The sequence below is a fragment of the Ischnura elegans genome, chromosome 3 (assembly GCF_921293095.1).
Source record: "Ischnura elegans chromosome 3, ioIscEleg1.1, whole genome shotgun sequence".
Classification (NCBI taxonomy): Eukaryota; Metazoa; Arthropoda; class Insecta; order Odonata; family Coenagrionidae; genus Ischnura; species Ischnura elegans.
In genome coordinates this window covers 101,309,612-101,329,961 of record NC_060248.1, presented here as the reverse complement: position 1 = coordinate 101,329,961, position 20,350 = coordinate 101,309,612, and the positions used below count along the sequence as shown (strand labels likewise).

Sequence of the window (20,350 nt, the reverse complement as noted above, 5' to 3'; positions counted from 1 at the left end):
TCGACGAATAAATTTGTGTCCATTAGTAAAAAAACTTTGACTAATAGACACAATTCTATCCAGGTTTGTAATCTGGGAGTTTAAAGCATGCTCGATTTATTTTAAATGAAGCAACTCCTCAGGCCATGAAAAATATAGTATAGTACTCTAGTCATAAAGTATACCTTTCCCTTGTTTGGATTCGTAATCTCCTTGTGCATAAATACGCATCAATGGTTGATTTTACTACGCGCATGTAACACACCTCGTCCTCTTCCTTCTTACTTTGATGTAGTTATTTTTTGTAATATTTCTATTAGCGTACAGGCTATGATGGGATTTAACGGAGTTCATGATAAAACAGTTCACTGAATAGGTGTTCATTCATAAAAGGAAAAAAATCTATGCCCGCTATATACGGGTGAATGATTTGCGATATCCGTGTTGACCATGAATCTGCAGTGATGTCATCACTAAATAAACTCACATCATGCACTCAAGGGAGATTGAAACTCACAACATCTTTAATCGATGCGCTACATCATTTCAAAACTGTGTTTTCTATTAGGGAAACTATCATTAGACATATCTAATTTTTGAGCTCGAACTTCTTCGAGGTTCTTACGGAAAATTGAAAAGTGATTGAGAATATTTGCTGTTTCAGCTTGTAGTCTTATTGGATACACGCCATTGTTTCTTCATCCATTAGCTTGAGCTACTGGCTATTACGGAAAGTTTTTCTTTCGATTGTTGGTTTGACAGCCTGCCAAAAGAAACGTTCCAGCTTTTACTGTGAAGAAAAACTAGTTTCTTCCTTCACTGTGCTTTTATTTAATTTATTTTCTGTTTTAAGGCTACGTAGTCGTTCTAAATCAGCTATTTCATTGATTTACACTCAAAAGAACCTAGGGCGGCTACAATTACATAGGTTCTGAAATCCCAATCCGTCTAGGGTGGGAAAATAAGGTGTCTGATCCGGAGGTTCCAAAATTCATTTTACTCCATGATGTTGGTGATAGACATTTCCATGCACTAAATTAATTTCTCTTTTGGCTTCCTCGCCACTGGGCCATTCCGTTCTGAATGCTGGCGATTCGCCTTCCCAAGATTACGCCTGGTCTAGATGGCGCCACCTGAGTATCTCGTTACGTTGCGTCTCTTACGGGACCTTCTCATCAAGTCCCTGCGGTGAACGAATATCTGGCAACAAAGGGAGTAGCACTCGGTACTGGGGACCGGTTGAGGCTCAACTTGAAGAATAGATGTGCTCCATCTATATGCACATGATCTCATGCAAGATGGTTCAGGGGTTTACCTACACAAGGGTTTACTTTTCTTTATTTCCCTTCTATGTCATGATCCTGTTAATTTCCACTTTAATTTCTGGGAAATTTTAAATGATAAATATATATGTCTGAATGGAAGGGGTAATATACGTCAAATTTGATTAACATTGCTCGTGGTGGTCCTCAGTTTTACCAATAAATTACGATAATTTTCCACTTTGCAACTGTGATAATTTACTTGAGGGATCAAATGGATAAATAAGAAAGAACGTTTTAATTATAATTCTACTTTATTCCATTTCAAATGATTAAGTCGGTTGACTCCTCCAAAATTGGGATGGTGATTGTGTTTTTCTGATTAGAAAACTGTGCTTAGTTTTCAGGTATTTCTTGAAGCACTGGTAGTCATCAGTTTGCATAGTGGTATATTTTGAGTCCATTTCTGTTTATCTCGTGCTTCTCTTCACTAAATTGTCTATTACCCACAGTTATTCTGCTTCATTGAATTGTTTTAATTATATTTTAAATTAAGATTTGGATTCGGTATCGACGAAAAATGGTTTTTGGTTTGAAAAATGGTAATGGTTTCTTTTTTTCGTCCTGGACTTCGTGATGAGAGAGAGGGTAAATGATTGTGTTCAGTGCGAAAAAAATCATTTCGCGAAAAAATTCCAAAATACCGTCAGTATCTTATGAATCGCTCCAAAATGTTTTCCCCACCACTATGAACGCCCTTTTCATTCATTAAATCACCCATTTAACCTGCGGGTGGCGTCAAAGCAAATATTATTTGTAGCCACTAGCTTATATTAATCGATCCTCGTTAAAGTTAGTTACTGATTCGATATTGATGTTGACGCCCTGCTGTTCTTCAAAGTTAACTTCGATACTCCTTGCATAGTGTTTAGGTTTTAGATCATGAAACCGTCTAGGAATGGGGAAAATGTTTTTTGGAAAAACACAATATATGTTTTTGAATCACAATTCCATCCACTAATTAGAACCTGAAGAAATTGAAGAACAATTCTGATTGTAGACTCTTTACGATTTAAGAATTGTTTAACACATTCTGAACCAATCAAATAAGGGCTAAGTTTTGAATGGGTGGTTAGAATAGTATTTTTTAACAGCGCTTTTTTAACCGCGTTTTTTTAAGGAGGAGAGTAATTCGCTATTGGAGGAAATTTTATAAGATTCGTATGATATCATACGGCATTCTGAATAATATTTTATAGTGAATAATATTTTATTGTGAAGCTCATCGCAGCAGGTGGCGTTGTTTCCTTAATATTACCACGGCGTCATAATCGTATTTCTTCACCAAACTGTCTAGCCACATTCCCTCCATGTGCAACCAAAGTTTCCTATTCGCAAAGGTAATGACTTTTCTCGTCAAATCGTCGTTCCCAGAGACTTGCAGACGGTGATGAGATGAAAATATTGAAAATGAGCTTTCAAGTAGGTAGGTGAGGAATGAAGTATATTTCGTTTTCATGGAATTTGAAAATGCGTTCCTATAATTACGACTCTATTTACTGAATCGACTGACGGCCTAAGAAATATGCTTTTAATGCTATACTTTATTTTACACTTGCAAATTTCATTCACTTATCCGCATTAATACACTGGTTCTGATGGTAATAGTATGAATACCTGAAATTTTTTATTAAGGCTAGAATAATTGCGTTGTTTTGACTTGAAACTGATTTAATAAACGTGATAAAAAAAGAAACCCAGGATTGTCACTAGAAATATCATCATAGACTCATGCTTCTGTTGCCTTGAAGAAATGTTAAATTATCATATAGCGGTATTCATCGTCTTACGTAATACACGGCTCTCATCTCGAGGGAACGCGCCGGATTGAAAACTCTCGTTTCGTAACTGTGCGTTTAATCACCCTCCAAGAAGACAAAACAGATGAGGCAAAATGTGAAAATAGTCCCGCAGTAAACGGCCAGCGTACTTAGCGGTTCGAGGACATGTTTTTGGCATCGGTTGGGTAAGGGGATGTTTGCGACTTTCTCGGTCCATGGAATCATACGGTAAACAGCTGAAGACATCAAGTCGCTTTCGCTTTCAGATTTTACGGATTGATGGATAGGAATGATAAACCATCGTCTATAACTTGTTATGAACGAATTCGGTTAATCAGTAGACGGTATAAGTAAAGTATGGAAGGTGATGTAATGCAAGATTGTGAAAAACAGTTGAAGTACGAGAAGCGGCAGCTTCTTGGTTATAATTTGTTTATATATTTTTCCTATATTGCGCTGATAAGTCTGTTATTAGTTCGTCAGTCTTTATAAAATATAAATTAGCAGATATGAATTTCATTATATGCATGAGCATGAACTTATCTATAAATAAAAGTTTATGTCTACTAAGTGGATGTAATTTTTTTTTAGTCACTTACTATTAATTTTGCTTTGTGAATCTTTTAGTCCAATCGTAATGAATTGATTAGGCAAAAAATGGAAGAAAATATTTTAAAAACTATTTCTTTTTTCATAGCCTTGTTCATTGATCAATGGAGAAAAGTAACTTATAAGCTAAGCAATAGAAAATTTTAGTGAATATAAAGAGAACGGTCAATTTAATGAAGGAGCATCCTAAATAAAACAGAATCATAAAATTCATACTTTCAAAATTATGATATCTCGGTCATAACATTCAAAAGTCTTTAGCAATTGATCTAAAAATCAGGCCTTGAAGATGGCTCGACAAGCTGAGCCGGTTGAAAATGTTTAAAAATCAAATGCAGTAAAAATTATGGATTTGATTCTCTGCTCAAAGACATTATGATACGCGTGATTATCAAGTTTATCGAACGTACATTGGTTCTTAACCGAGACTTTTTTTAATTGATTGATTGAAAAAAATACTGTGGAAAGAAAAAATTGCTGCGGGGATGAGGATAGTGGCAGTACTTGAATAGGAAACTTCAGGAAAAATGTTGTGTACCTTGTCGGTAAAAATAATTGAGAAATCAGTGAAAAATCGATTTAACCTGGATCCGCCCAAAATATTTTTTTTGAGATTAATAATTCATATTCTAGGGGAATGGTAAGGGTCTCATTTTTACTACATTCTGAAAATATTTCGTTGATCGGTTGTGTAGTTTCCGAGATACAGACTGTGACATAAATGTCACATTGGGCGGATCTGTTGTCTTTTGGTGCAAGGTAATATTTCCCCAGAAAAAGCAAATATTTTTCGCATTTGAGCTGCACTGTTCATTTAAATGATAAAAAACACCAGAAAAACATATTATTAATTACGTACACTATTTTCAAGCTTTTGTTTAAATTTAAAGTAAATTGTTTAAAAATATAGCAATAATTTTCAGAGTTCCATTGCCCGCGATTCATAAATTTTTCGATGTAAATTGTGATTTTTTAAGATGTAGAAGTGTTTTGGATTTTTTCAATGCTATTTCACAAGTTTGGGGTATATTTAAATTAATAATGTTTATATTATAAACTTGTCAAATACACATCAAGAAAAATTATTTTAAATATATGTATAAATTTAAGTTTTCGGCAGTAGTGTTATGAAATTACAGAACCTTGAATTGACACAATCAATGGATTTGTTGAAGGTACATTTAAATAATATTTTTACATGGCTAATAAGTAAAATAGTTGAAAATGCATTTCCCAATTTTGGAAAATACATAGAATAAATATACATGTTTTAAAAATATTCTCACGACATATAAGGGTGTAATACCTTATAAAATTGAATTAAATTTGAATCAATTTGTTTCATATAAACTAAAGATTGCTTTAGAGTTCAATGCCGGTGTATACGTACCATTTTGAGTGGTAAGTAGTAAAGCAATATTTGTCCATATTTCATGCATCGCATGCAGTGCATTTGACGGAAGCGCAATGTTCTCCAGCACGGCGACGCAATCTTTTGAGACTAATTGATCATTAGCATCGTAACATATTTCACTGTCTGCCTCTGTTGAAAATGAAGTAGTACGGCGGCTATACTTGCCTTTGCATCGATGTATGGTCAGTAATGTTTGCATTATTACACGCCTGATCTCTAATTGTGACATGCAATGGCCAGAATTCGCTCGTGAACAGATTGTGAACAGCTTCAGATTGTGAACAGCTACATCCAAAAGTCAAGGAAAATATTCCACCATTACCACCAAAATTGATTGTCCTCCGCTGAATGAATTACATGCAAGGATGGATACCAAAATACTCCACAATCATACTCCTGCCAAAAGAGAGTTTTTTCAGTGGGAAAAATCCCTCTGAAACGTTCTTTCAATGTAGTGATCTACAGCGAAGCTTCCACAATTTGTCTATTATGTCGGGCATCGTATTGTCTGCACAGTGAAGGTATCTACTCATCACAAAGAACCTATTCCTTCGCTAGGCTACGGTAACCATTTAGTTGTGAGCACCCCCAGAATCTTCCCAGGAGCATCGCAGGATGGAAACCAGTTACAACCTCATAACAGTAAAATCCCAATGAAAATTTTCATCTCCTCTTTACTGATGCTAGAAGATGAAAAAACAAAAGAAGTAGTATAATTATCTAATTCTGCCATGAGAAAAAAGAATGTCATCCGAAAAAACCATTTTAAAAATTTCTACACCTAATTTTTCCCTCCATCCAGGAAGATCTGTTTCGGGGAATAACCTATTTCTTACAAAATGACCTTCTTGTCGCAAATTGGCAGCTTCTCTTTTTACTTTTTGCTATTGGAGAAGTGATGTAAGCTTCGTTGACTTCGAATCCTTTTCCTTACATCTAACTGGTACCGAAATACTTCAGGACTTCTCTTGAAATTCATTAGTATTATCATTACCAAGCTGCAAAACAAGCTCCACTCTTGCCCGATGTCTTCCCGTTAAATTTTCCACAAGTCCACCAGCCTGGTCATCTGCAATGTCCTCATCAGTGACGATTGCTGCTTCTGGTAGCTCAAGGTATATTGTACTTCGTCAAAGTCTTCGTTTTCCGGAAGCTAATTAGCTTCACACAGTGTAATATCTCTGAGCTATCGATATCCCTTATATTAAAAAATTTAATTCAAAAGTAATTACCGGAATAAAAGTTAATAAATGCAAATTTATCGACTAATTGATAAATAATAAGTCTTTTGGCGAGAATACGAAGGAAAAAACGTTGAAAATGGAATAAATTCTAACTAGAGCATAAAATTCGAAACTTTGAAGATTTGCATAGGGATCCGCCCAATGTGACATTTATGTCACAGTAACATTTATCAGAGTATATTACAGAAATGGAAAGCAATACCAAACATATTAATGTATTATTAATAATTTTGTATCATCATGTTGATACATACCAAAATTTGTCGCTGTAGCGCATATAGTTAATGAAAAAATTAAATATTTACACAAAGCGAACGTCCATTTTTAGTGTCTAGGGAAGGCGCATAAGTACCAGGGGTACTCAAAGGATAGGTCTTCACTCTCACTTGACAATTCTTACCTTGAATTGAAGCACTTAGCTTCCTCTTTCTTATAAGGTATAAAACACAACAATATACCATGCCCGAACGATGCAAGAGCCATTACAGTGGAGCGATACAGGGTGTGACATTTATGTTACATTGGGCGGATCCAGGTTAATTATCCTCCCCAGGGAATTAATTCACTATTTGATAATTTTATCAATATAAGGTGCTCTTTCCGGCCAATAACGTTGATTTTGAAATATCTGTAATGAATCACATCACTTCTTGCGATGTCAATATTTCTGTGATTTAAATTTATTGCCTGTTAATGACTTACTTTTATCCTTCCATTTCCGTCTCTTGGTTTTCCATCCTCTATCTCATGCGAAAAAACTCTCTCCGGATTGAATAATTAATGTACTTAGCGATAAATGCGAAATTAATCAATTTTATGGATATGGATATGGATAAATTATGGTCAGTTAAATAAATCAAGCATCTATTTTTTTTCGAAAAAATGTGTAAAATTAAAGGATTACTTATACCAAGCCAAAAAATGTATAACTGGCATCAATCGCGGTTGGTCCCTCGGTCGCTGTTAATTATTTTGCAGATTAATCATGAATAGTGTTTATGTGCCCTATGTAATGAATTACCAAGACATTTTCTTTAGGATGGTCTATGATCGACATAAATTGGAGGATTTTCATACGGTTTGGAAAAAAGTAAAGTATTGAGAATGATGCAAGTAAATTCAAGTCTTCTATCCTGTAGGAATAAAAGCAGAGAATGATTGCATTATTTTTTGCTGTAGGAACTGTAGTCCTGGAAAATGTTGTCGCAGGACCTAAAATTCATCGTGATTTCACAATACTTTGCGATACATGAGAGGAAATTCTCGTATACATATTATGAGCACCATTTATATAGCTTGAGGGCTTGAAAGAATACGTGGAGGAAAATTCGGACTCGCTATCGCATTGCTTTGTAATTTAACCAGAAAAATGCGTATACCTAAAGAAAATTGAATCCAATTACATTTTCATTATATTTCTGCATGGATTTTCTGGTATTCCTGTGTAAATTAGTGTTTATATGATGGGTATGGTAGATATTAGGTGAAATCAGTTGCCCCTTCGGTGCTTCTATCAATGATTATTGTGATAAACCTCTATCGAATACTTCAAGATGGCACGTACAAATGTTATACCTATTCATTTAATTATTAAAATATTAATTTTTTGCAATGCTCCACTTCTCATTCATAGTAAAATATTTTTATTCGTTCAAAAACATTCCTTTCTTTACACTTTTTTTACGCTGATAACTAACTCCTTTTTCCTCGTTATCTTTTCCGTCTAGCCACTTCTTATTTCTTTTCCTTGAAGGTAGTTTGCCATTAAAAACCTATCATTTTATTTTCAAGGTTATCTTCATAACAAATTTTTTCCTGATTTTCCTAGCCGGTCACTTTCTCCGTTCATTTACGTATCATATTCATAAGGAGAACAATACTTCACTGAAACGATCTACCATAAAAGCTTCTCGAACCTTCCCCAAAAATCGTAAATATCTTTCAGAGCAGGTTTAAGAATGGTGTTGTTACCATTCGATTTTAGAGTATACTTGATAAGGGCAGGGATGTATATTGTTTTATATCTATGTTACTTCCAGGTTCAGTTCTAACATTTTTAAAAGATAATAACAACTTTTTATGCTAACCCATTAAAAAGTTTAAAGTATTAAACTATTTTTGAAAGTAGTTTGTGTGGTCTAATTGGTAATCTTATGGTCGTTCCATGCTCATTGTTGGCCCTATATCATCTATGGAAATAATGTCACTAGATAGTGCTACCTTTCTAAACTCGAGCAAATCATATTTCAATTTAACTCCGATGGCTAAATGTAACAAATTTTAGCATTTTGGAGGCCGTTGTCCATCTCATGATTTCTCCTGATTTTGTTTTACGAGCTTCTATTTTCTTACGTTGCTGGAAGTATTCCGACTGCGAACTCTTATAAAAGTCTTGCCGCAATTTGGCAACATCGCATCAGTTCACTGGTTATATATCTCTATCATGGTTCAAAGATAGTACAATTTCTTCACTCAGGTCAATGAAGTTGTTTTGCCTGGCTTGTTGGTCGCTCACCAGTGATAATTATCGTCATCATCAGCATTAGGTAACGTATACAAGTACAAAGAGGTTGATATGTGTTCTCAAAATGATCGCTGCGTGCTGAAATGTGCATTAGCACAAATGAAGTATGTATATACATACCACTAGGCAAGCAGCCTCAATAGGATAGTGACGGAAGGTATTAGCATACCAGCCGTATTCGAGAGATTTCATTTTAAAAATATTAGTTACAGGTTTTCCAAAACAAATATGCAACATTGTTTTCTTGGTCGATCTTGGTTACATGATTTCATACCCCAGATAGGAATGGAATACTCACCTTTTCTTTATTATCGATATCTTTGAATTGCTAGTACATGCTCATTTCGAAAAAATAAATGAGCATTTAATTCTTGTGTAATGCACATCAGTTCAAATTTTTAGCCCTAAATGCTTTTGTCTTGGAAATTTCTGAGTCTTGAAGTACCGAAGCAAACCACTTTCTCTTCGAAATAATATTTATTAAGCCTTTTCAGGCAATGCACAAACAAGCCATCAGATAATCGGTGATCCCCGTATCTCATTTGACTTACGCTAGAATAAATATTTGACAAATCGCTTTATCTCCTTGCCATGCCCAGACGTTTTGAAAATATATAGCGGAAGTCAGGGCGAAAGTGAGCAAATTGATTAGATTATTAGCGTAACGGGATCGAGTGTAGTCCATAGGTAATAGTCCACGGGATAGAAATTCTCCGGAAATCTTTTTCCTTTCAACTACTTAGTTATTTAATCTCAATTGATATTTTAGTTTCAAAAGGCAGAATAGCGCAAATAGTTCCTTTAAAATATGTAAGAAATTCCTTTTTCCGATTAAGAAACGCATTTTATCGTAGAAAATGTTCGATAAAATTCAGATGAAGAACGCGAAAAATGAGAAAGGGAAAGAAATAATTTTTTTAGTAATGCAGTCAACTTTTATCAGCCATATCTTTCGCTCATCTAGAGAATTCCACGTTTCGTAGAATTTATTTCTCTCGGTAGCAATACCAAATAAGAATCCCGTCCTAAATGGATTCCAGACTTAGTACATCTTCAGGTTGCTGGTGATATTAAAGTGTTTGCGTAAATGAGCAGGACTCCCTTTTCCAATATGGTATTCTCATAAAATTACCGAGAATTCAAGGAAAACTCTTACCAACTACTGTTGCCTCTCTTACTCTATTTCCTTCAGCTCCCCAATGTACCTCTTTCTTATGCCCTTCTTATTTTCCGAAAATACTTGTCTGTTGGTGTTCCACGTGGGACTTTTCCTTCAATTTTTTCCTACACTTTCTCACATGACTTCTGTATCTTAACACACGGCTTGTATATCCTCCGGGTCCTTCTCTGTAGCATACTTCTCCACATATGTCTTTCTTTCCATATTCCTCGGTCAATTTCTTCTTTAGCGCCCGCCACAAGGTGTCAATGGCTTCATGTCTCTTCTGGTCACCTTTTTCTATGGTTCATTTTTGGAAGAGCCGTTTTTTATCCTTGTATTGTCACAGCTCAGGCAAATATTTTCACAAAGCATTGAAAATGAAACACATTTTAAGATTCCACAATTTCTCATTATAAATCTTCAAGCGAAGACTTGAGCAGAAGCATTGAACTATCCTTACGAGGCAGGCACTTACATGTGCTACCATGTTCACTGCGATATTATGGTAAAATTCATTTCCCTAACATATTCATTATGTAATCAGGAGTCCAAATTAAGTGCCTGGGAATAGCGAATATTTCTATATCTCAATATAACATTATTTAGCATTAAATGGGAAGCGAAGCTATTCTTATGTGAATTTGGCGTGGAGTAGAAATATATATTTGTAATTTTTGTGTGGTCGACATGATATGTTCGACATTTTTATGTAGTCGATGGCATTTGTGTGTTATTTGTAAATATCGATGTCTGAGGGCTATGCATTGCAAGCCATCTCATTGGTACATGAGCTAACTGCCGAAGTAATGAATGCATAGAAAAGGGAAGATGTGATGATTTTTTTAATATTTTCCATTCCTTCCCATTCCAGGTGAAGGCAGCAACTTGGGCTTTGGATCACGGCGTCTCTGTCATCATATGCAACGGAATGCAGGAGAAGGCCATCAAGTCCATCTTGGACGGAAGGAAGATTGGAACATTCTTCTCGGACACCCAGATCACGGGCACGCCTGTCGAGGTTTTGGCGGAGAACGGTACGGATATAGAATTCATATCGAATTGATTCAATAAAAATATAATCACCCTCTCGAAATGGGTGCCGTATGAGTCATGTCTTTTAATATCGCCGCCTCTCGTGGAGATGGCGTTGCATTCCACGGATGAGTGCGTGGGTTAGTCATTCGGGCATATTCGCGCGTAATCAACGATGAGTGAATTTTTTTTAGGGATCAAATATCGCCGTAAAGGCCTTAAAAGGATGCATTCCTACGGCTCGACCGGTATTTTTTGCGCAAGGCATACTTGCTGAAAACTAATGCTATCATCTTGAAATTTTCATGGAAAGCGAAGTAGACGTAAGTAAACATGTTGCTGTACCTCAAATTAGACAATTTAACCAGTTAATAGTTTGTTATATTTTTTGATTAAAGCTTTTTAAAGCACACAGCCACGTACGACACCTCTTGGGATATGTCAAGGACAGGACGCCACTTCAAATTCAAGGAGTATATGAAATCCCCTGCGGAACTTGCTATAAGAAATACATCGGGGAAACGGGACGAACAGTCAAAACTCGACTAGAAGAACATAAGCGGGCCATTCGACTGGGTGACTCTACGAAGTCATCTATAGTGGAGCACGAAGCCACGGGACACGCGGTCGATTTCATAAAAACCTAGAATCATCGCGAAGGTGAAACATTTCAAATTCCGACTCATCCGGGAAGCCGTAGAGATAAAGACAAACAAAAGTAATTATAAAAGAGATACCGGATTTAGAATTAGCAATGCATGGAACCCAGTCATCCACAGCATTTCTTCATCTTCCCCCTCCACTCCTCATCCCCTCCGCCCACCTCTCCCTCCCACCTGAAATAAAAAGGCAGCAGAACCAAACCCCGAAGATTCAAGCGTGCTGGAGGGGAATGTTTCCATATTGAAATAAAAACTTGCAATTTCCAACGATTGTAAAATTTAATACGACCAAGGTTTCAATATTTCTGCACTACCTTCAAGGTGAAGATGATGTAGTACCTAACCTAATCTAATAAATTTTATAATCGTGGAAAATTGTCAGTATTTATTTCAAAATTCGTAATTTGGGCTTGGAAATAAAAATAAAATCTTGGTTCCCCTAAATTTCATCCCCAAAATTGTCATTGGAAGAAGATATCGTGCAGAGTATGTGAAGAAGTCATTTTCGGTGTAAATTAAGATGGATTCCACACCGACAGAAATTTACCATTGTTCAGCGGAGAGGCACACGCAGTGTACATCCTAATAACCTCTCCGTTGAATCTCACCACGCCGTGAAAGCCTAAAAAAAAGTTTACCATTGGTCACCGATCAAATATACCTGTAACGCCCTTTCCAAATTCCATACTGGTCCATGCATTCTTCATCGTCATAAAGCCTGGACACCTAATCAAGACTATTTGATGATGATATAGTGCACTGCGGTTTGCTTTGGCATTAAATCTTTATTCGCGGGAAACAGGCTGTGGCCCTTCAATAGGTTACCTACATCACCAACATATATCACCTGAGTCTTCCCTTTGTTCGTTAAGTCAAAGTTGAATGCCCTGAATAAGAGGTCTGTGGCATTCCTTCACTTTATGAGGAATGTAATTTTGACTTTTGTGGAGATTGCACTCCAATCTTTTCAATTATTATCCATCAACATACTTTCTTCATCCCATCATTGAATTTTGGAAGGTCATGCGCAAAAAATCTCTCTGAAACAGCCTTTTATGCTTTGCCTGGTAATATGTCGTGAGTCAGAAGCTTCAGATGGTATTAAAAGTGAGCAATAGAAAATATCGAGGTCTGCTGTTGTTAATGAAAATAATAGCATCTATTTACATTAAAAATGTACTGCCCTTGATGACAGAGAGGGAGATGAGGTAAAAGAGTTGGAGATCTATTCATAGTCAACCCACATTAGAGTCCAAATTAACACTCACATCCTCTTAAAAAAAAATAAAGTGATCACCTGCACCCAGAGATGGGCAGTATCGAAAATACTTGTATTTGAAATACGTATTTTCGATCTTTTTGTAGTTTGTAATTTGTATCGGAAATACATTTTCTGAGAGTATTTTGTAATGAAAATACATCTAAAGAGTAGTTTGTATTTTTAAAATACATTCAAAATCAAAATACATCTAATGTTTTTTGTGCATAAGTAGAAAGAGCGTGCGACGAGATGGCAGGGATCCCGAATGAGTCTGTATTAGCCTGCCATCTATGGGACAATAAATTGCCCCTTAATTTACTTCTGTAACACCCGTAGGCCCTTGTATACTCGCAAAACGTAGTCGCGTGTGGAGTATTTTGCGAAACGAAGTTTTGCATTGAGTAATTTTTGGAGGGGACTTGTAGAATCTGACGCTGTTCCCAAAGGTGTAGGAGACATTTTTCTCCATTTTATTTAAGACATTTCGCCATGGATAATGGTCAAATTGCCAGTTTCCTATAGACGCGTGGCTAGAATGTTTGAGCCTCCCATTCTAAAAATAGTTCATATTTGAATTTATCTTAATTTTTTATTAGGTAAGAACTTCGTTGAAGGCATGTATTTCGTATTTTAATAGAGTATTTTGAAATTACATTTGTATTTAGTATCTAAAATACAATTCTTAGATGTAATTTGTATTTTGTATTTGAAATACAGATTTTAAAAGTAATTTCTATTTTGTATCTAAAATATATTTGACATGTATTTTGCCCATCTCTGCCTGCACCTCGTATTTTCATTTAATGACCAAGATTTGTTGCGACATCTTCATAGAGAAACACGGTTGGTTAAAAATTTGATTAGTTGATTGTTCACTTCCCTCGTACCTACTCCTCAGTGAAATTCAATCGTTGGCTTTAATCATATATCTAACTTACTATGGGGTATTTATGTGTAGAACCACTCATTAATACTCACATAAACTCGTATTGTACTTGAATATTCTAATTAACGGTGCAAGTGTCGAAAGAATTATTTAGAGGCAAAAATGCGGAAAGAAGATATGTACTAGTTAGTTTACAGTTGCTTCTCAATCCCAGGTAATGGTGCTTCGAAGATAGGTAAATGATTCCACTTGATCAAATCTTTCTTCTTTGGGACGGGTATGGGCCACTTCTTTACCTTTTCCGCAAATGAATATTTTGGTTTGTTTCTTGATTAATTTCATGTTGTATTCCATTAGTGCTTTCAGTGAGTTCTGTGAGTCTTTCATCCTTTCTGTTAGTTTGGAAAAATTAATAACAAAGCGTAACATAGTGATTCCACTTTCTTCTGCCTTGATTCTTTTTATTTTCTTGTTCTCCAATTTCCTTCTCTGCATACTATATATACAAATTGAAGTTTGCTGGCAATATGTTACATCTATGTCGAACCTCACTTGTTTTTTACATCCATCTTTCTTCATTCCTGCGTGTAAATGTAGTCACTTTGTTCCGGTTGAGATTCATGATGGTTTTTGTGCCATTTTAGTCAAACCCAACGAACCCTGGTAGGATGCGAGTTTCGCTCCGCTTTGAAGGACGGACATGTGTTGTTTTGACCCATGAAGTTGTCTAGTTTTTTGCAGGTTTTTGTCATCACGAACTCCTTATTTCTACATAATTTAGCTATTCAACGTTATTCATGCCATCGTTAAAAGAAAATTACTTGTTATCTACCGTATTTTTTCGAAAAATTGCAAATTTTCGATGAACGCAAAGAAACGTGAAAATTTTTGTCATTTCGGTTACCCGAGAAACAGGAGAAATTCCTCGAAGAATATTACTCAAATAGAATCAAAGTATTTCTACTATGTTTTTTTATTCCTGTATAAGGAGTCTGGGGTCTGCAGGATAACAGAAAGGGGAGAAAATTTGTCGAATGTACGAGGAGAGGTTATACGTCAAAATTGCTGCCTTTTTGGTGTAACATTCATTAAAACATTTCTTACTAACAAGAACAAAAGCTTCTTCTTATATTTATTTTCTTGTTTTCTATTTCCTTCTCCGCTTACTTCTTGTACCATTTGAAGTTTGCTGGCGATATATTACATCCATATCGAACCCCTTTCTTGATTTTTACCTCCATTTTTCTTCCTTCCTGCGTGTAAATGTAGCCACTTTGTCCCAGTTGAGATGCATCGAAAGAAATTACCCTCAGATACGAAATTACAGAAGAATAGATTTTGAAAAAATAATTAAATATATTATTTTAATTTAACACAACGTGCGGGTCAATAGATCCCTTATTAGGAAACAGGGTATAATGACAGACTCGTATTTTCTCATCACATTCTCAGCCCGCACCGGTAGCCGTATTCTGCAGGGCCTGCCGGCTGTGGACCGCGCAGAGGCCATCCGCCACATGGCGAACCTGCTGGAGACGCGTCAGAAGGAGATCTTGGACGCCAACAACGAGGACATGACGGCGGCCACTAAGGGAGGACTCTCCAAGCCGCTTCTCTCCCGACTGCAGCTCACGCCACCCAAACTCAAGTCCCTCGCCACGGGTAAGACCCAACAGGGTGGTTTTCTTTTATTTTTTTTATTGCCTAAATCGAAATATTATTACTCCAGGAGAACACATCTCACACTTTTAGATTTTAAAATGACGATGTCTATTTTTCGCGATTAAATGAAAAGTGAAAATTTTCAAGCGCGCGAAAACGCGACGGCTAAGTATGAATACCGGGAAAAGACCGTGTGACGTCAGTCTGGTTCCCGCTGCCGCAAAGTGAGGTGACCTTGGGGCGAGGACATGTGCGCCGCTAGGCGCAGGCTGCTAGCAGGTAGCAGAGTACCCTGCTAGCAGGTAGCGCTTGGCTTAATTATGGATTATTAATACCTTATCAAGCGAAGGAAACTTTCCGACCTTACCCAGTTTTAATAGGTGATTATTAAGAGATATTTCCCTGAGCTCTGTGCCTCACGCATGCATTGGTAATCTCAGACGATGTAAAATTCCTATCCACTCGTATAGAAACTAGGTCCCTGTGACGTCACATGGAGTGGCATCGCATGGCTGCCAAACTGGTCTTTTTCAAAAGCGGTTTAAATTGACCATTGTCACTCGTCTAAACTGGGATTTCTAAAACCAAATAATTTGTATATTATGAATACACTAATGGTGGGTAACGGATCGCAATCAATGCCTTTCGTTTTCTTTGATGATAGAAACTACCCTATTCAACTAGCTGCATGTGTGGTGTAATGGGCGCTTTAACTTATTGTTAGTGATGTCCTAAATCGGTCTTTTCATTGATGTTGATCACCGTTCACCATTCACTTGAGTTATTCATTCGCAAATGACCGATAGTGAGTCACTACCCATGTCAGTCACGACCGATGTTGGTCTCTGCCTATGTCACTTCCTACATATTTCTGCATATCATTGACTAAGTTCTAACAACCCGTATCTCAAAAATAGCAACTTTTTCGGAGAGCAAAAAAAAGATTAATATTTTTAATTGTACACTGAAATTAAATACCAAAAGTTCATAAAACTGATTAGAAGCATTTATTTACAAACAAAGAGTTGTTATTTGCTTGTATTTATATTTTTAAATGTTATTACACTTTGTTTACGATACCTGTCTCAAACCGGCCGAATTTCAGATACGTGTTGTTAGAACTTAGCCATCGATATATTTTCATGCATACCTATATTCTTACATTCTGGATGGAAGCCCTCAGTGCTGTAGTTGGGGAAAAAACACATACCAAAAATTGCCAAGTTGTGCCACGAGTTGCCAATTAGTTCCAAGTTGTGCCACGAGATAACTCTGAACAAGTACATAATAATTTCTGATTTTTCTTTCTGAAATCCATTGGACGATTTACGGTAGGGCTATTTTTTACAGATTTTAAAAGGTAGTTTAACCGGTACGCTTAGAACTAGTTTGGATTTTAGGGGGTACGCCTTACCGGCCCATCTACAGCACTGGAACCCCATAATTAGTCACTAAATACCATAATTATAATTGGTTCCCATTCCCTATCTATAATGAATCCATGCTAACTAAATCCATCATGTTTGCTCTGAAGTCGCTTTCAATGGAGTCAAGTTTTCGGTTGTGAGTGACTGAAAACCTTTGGTCGGTTACGAACGACAGACACAGATTGAAATCGCGAATGACCGACAACGACGTCGATAGCGAATGATTTCGGTCGCGAGCGGCCAAAAAGGTTGTGCCGTTCATAAGATTGATACCTTTCATGAATCGACCACGCAAAAGATCTCGATCACGCATTCCTGTCGCTCACCTCCGACCCATCACCTAGTTTTTTTAAATGACGATTTTGAAAGGAGTAAAATAGTAAAGATACTGGCATTTTTCCGTCTCTCGGTCCTTTGCGTACTCCTAGAGATATTCACGACGTAAAGACAAGGGTCTTAACCCTATCTCAGATGAGCTGATGACGTCGCAAGCACATGCCGAGCCGATGATCGATTCTCCGCTACTCCGCCTCATACATTGGTCTCACGTGGTTCCTTATTGCTTGCGATATTATGAGTGATTCCCTCCCTCAATTAGGGTCGCCCTGAGCGAGTAAATGAACCGGAGCTCTAATGACGTCATATACTCATGAAGTTTTCGCGACAAATTGTGGATTTTTTTTAAACTTTTGAAAAAACAGCTAGGAATGAGGAAAGTTTTTATTTCGCTGTGATTAATCTGTCCCTTTAATTTATCAAACTCTTTCAATGGATTGCGTTTTTGATCTGAATGAACGACTCCATTCAAATCTCGCCACGTGAAGAAGTGACGATAAAATTCATTTTTTTCAATTTCCCTGGACCGGTAATCGAAATAAGGACATTTTTCTCTCCTGGCCCCGACTAAGGCATTAGAGTAAATATATTTAAGAACGCTCAAGGTAGTTCCTCAGTACTAAAAGCGAAGGCCGAAATCAAAACCCGGAGTTCAGTGATATAAATGAAGAAAGGTAGTTGAATACAAGTAATCAGATATGATCAAAACCTTGATACTTTTACTTCTTGGTTCGTAGTATATTTAATAGAAATAAAATAATCAATCCCAAGAAATAGCATGGAAACAAGCGCTATCATAGCAGTGGGCCAATCATATCCATCACTTGATCTCGGATTTTGCCATTTCAATCTAGGTCCTATGCGCAATAGCCGAAAACCGCTCTTTTACATGTAATCTGAGGGCCAGACCACTACGATATCAATGTTCCATGATTACCACGATAACATACCGGAAAAATGGGTATAGCGTTTGGGAACATATGCTTGGTCCCGGGTTCAAATGCCGGTTCAAGCCAGATATATCCCAAGCCAGAAAATATCCTCAAACTGCGAGATGATCTTGGGAAAGTAATTCGCCTTTCTTCCATGAATTTTTTTAATTTCTCAAGCCAATGGCTCGTTTATGAGCTCTGTGATTGCCATAAATGTGCCGAATTTACAAGGCTTTAATTTGCCTCTCATAGTGCTTAGCCAACGGGTGGAAATATATTAATAATGTCGAAGAGGAATTATATTCAACTCGGTCACATTCCATGGTATTGTTCTTGTTTAGAGATGTAATAGATGAATTTTATATTAAAAGTGTACATACAAAAATATTTTATTGGCGAACGAATAGCATATTTAATATCTATCTAAATAACTTGTGTGAAAAAAATATAACAATTCATTGGATTTCGCTCTCTTATGGTCTTTCAGAGTAGAGATTAAATATGTTAACTCGTCTTCTGTGATAAACCAATTTTTAATTTATCACCTTTTTTATGACACCGAACGCGCGTTATTTTTTTTGAAAGAATAATAAAAGAAACATACGACCGTATGGAAATCATAACTAATTATATTATCTTATTGAAACGCGCTTTCAGAGCGAACAGGAATTATCATTTACTAGCCTTTCGCGTAAAGACTGCCATAAAAGTACAGCAGTCTGTGGATAATGTTATTTAGTGTAATAAAGTGACTTCCGTTCCCGGCCTCGTTTTCCGGAGTATGAATGGAAAGATAATAAATTGCAGCACAGAAGTACTCGACAGTTAGTGAGAGGCCCCATGAAATCTTAAATTATGCGCGTGATAAAACATACGGTCGCCTGCGACTATAAATCTGAGTATCGTGGGATGAAATGACTATGGATTTGTTTACTCCTTCGTATTCAACAACGTCCATGAATAGTAATGGCGAGCCTTTTATTAATGGTCAGTTCATGATATGCATGTAAATTTCTTCCCACGCATCCCTAACACGCCCTGTACTCCAATCCTATTCGTTTTAAATGCACGATAATCTCTAAACCTCTCTGTCTACTAAACTCCCACTATTGTCGGGCGAGCAGCCTTCAATTACTATGCATTGCATCTATGGTACGTGTCACGCGAAACAAAATTCCTTCCAATCTTGTCCGCTATTCCAATCGCCTATTTTATGTTTTTAGTGCTTATAACGTTGATTGAATGTCGAGCCCCTATATTTTTTTGCGTGATGACTTGAGCAAAATACATAATTTATGCTCTGATTCAGTGAAAAAACTCATTTTAAAGGGAAAATCGGGATTAATTTCCTCTAAACTTTGCTGCGTTTGAAGACACTATCCAATTTCTTCAATAGTTACGAATTTAATTTTATGTTATGACTGTGTATTCTTACATTATTCCATTTAGAAAATATTATCTCCATTACTTGCGCCAGACATCTATGCCTCATTTCATTCACTCCAATGGTTATGGCGTTATCCATTTTATCAAGTTCTCTATAAGCCTACCATTTAAGTCAGACCATCGTGGAGTAAAAAATCCGAAATAATTCATTAATTTCAGGAAATTGGCTGTCATAAAAGTGATCCCTTAGCTTTAATTCTGATATTTTTAATCCTAAGTAAGCTGAAATTCACTAAGAATCATGTTCTGACTAAAATTTCTGTACTCTCCGACAAAGAAAAACTTAAATCAATTGTAAGTATTGATTAGTAGTAGGATTCGATACTGACTTGATGGCTCATGGTATTAATGTAAATATCATGGGTATTGCATCTTTATAGTTATTTGAAATTATGTAGTATGTGTAGAACCGTGTTTATCATGCATCATTATAAGGCACAAAATTTGGGTGGATCTCTTCATAAATCCAAAGAGATGGCTAAATTTATGTCTAGTCCCGAAAATTATTCCAGAAGTTGTGACTCCCTAGATGGAAAAAATTACTCGATCGCCTACTCGAGGTTGAAAAAATATTAAATTTTAGAACAGACTGCTTGGGTGGTTGTGGAAGCTGTAGTATTCAGCATTATAAAAGAAATTTTATGCCTATTATTATTTTTCCATTCTATCTT

General features: G+C 36.4%; 1 protein-coding gene across 1 annotated transcript in view; it reads left to right on the top strand.

The window, feature by feature from the left end:
• Window positions 1-20,350, top strand: part of LOC124156258 (delta-1-pyrroline-5-carboxylate synthase) — a 106,111-nt gene that overhangs the window by 43,466 nt on the left and 42,295 nt on the right. Inside the window, exons 7-8 of the mRNA XM_046530681.1 lie at window positions 10,907-11,069; window positions 15,329-15,538. Coding sequence (XP_046386637.1) covers window positions 10,907-11,069; window positions 15,329-15,538 — 373 coding nt within the window. The remainder of the gene's footprint in view (window positions 1-10,906; window positions 11,070-15,328; window positions 15,539-20,350) is intronic.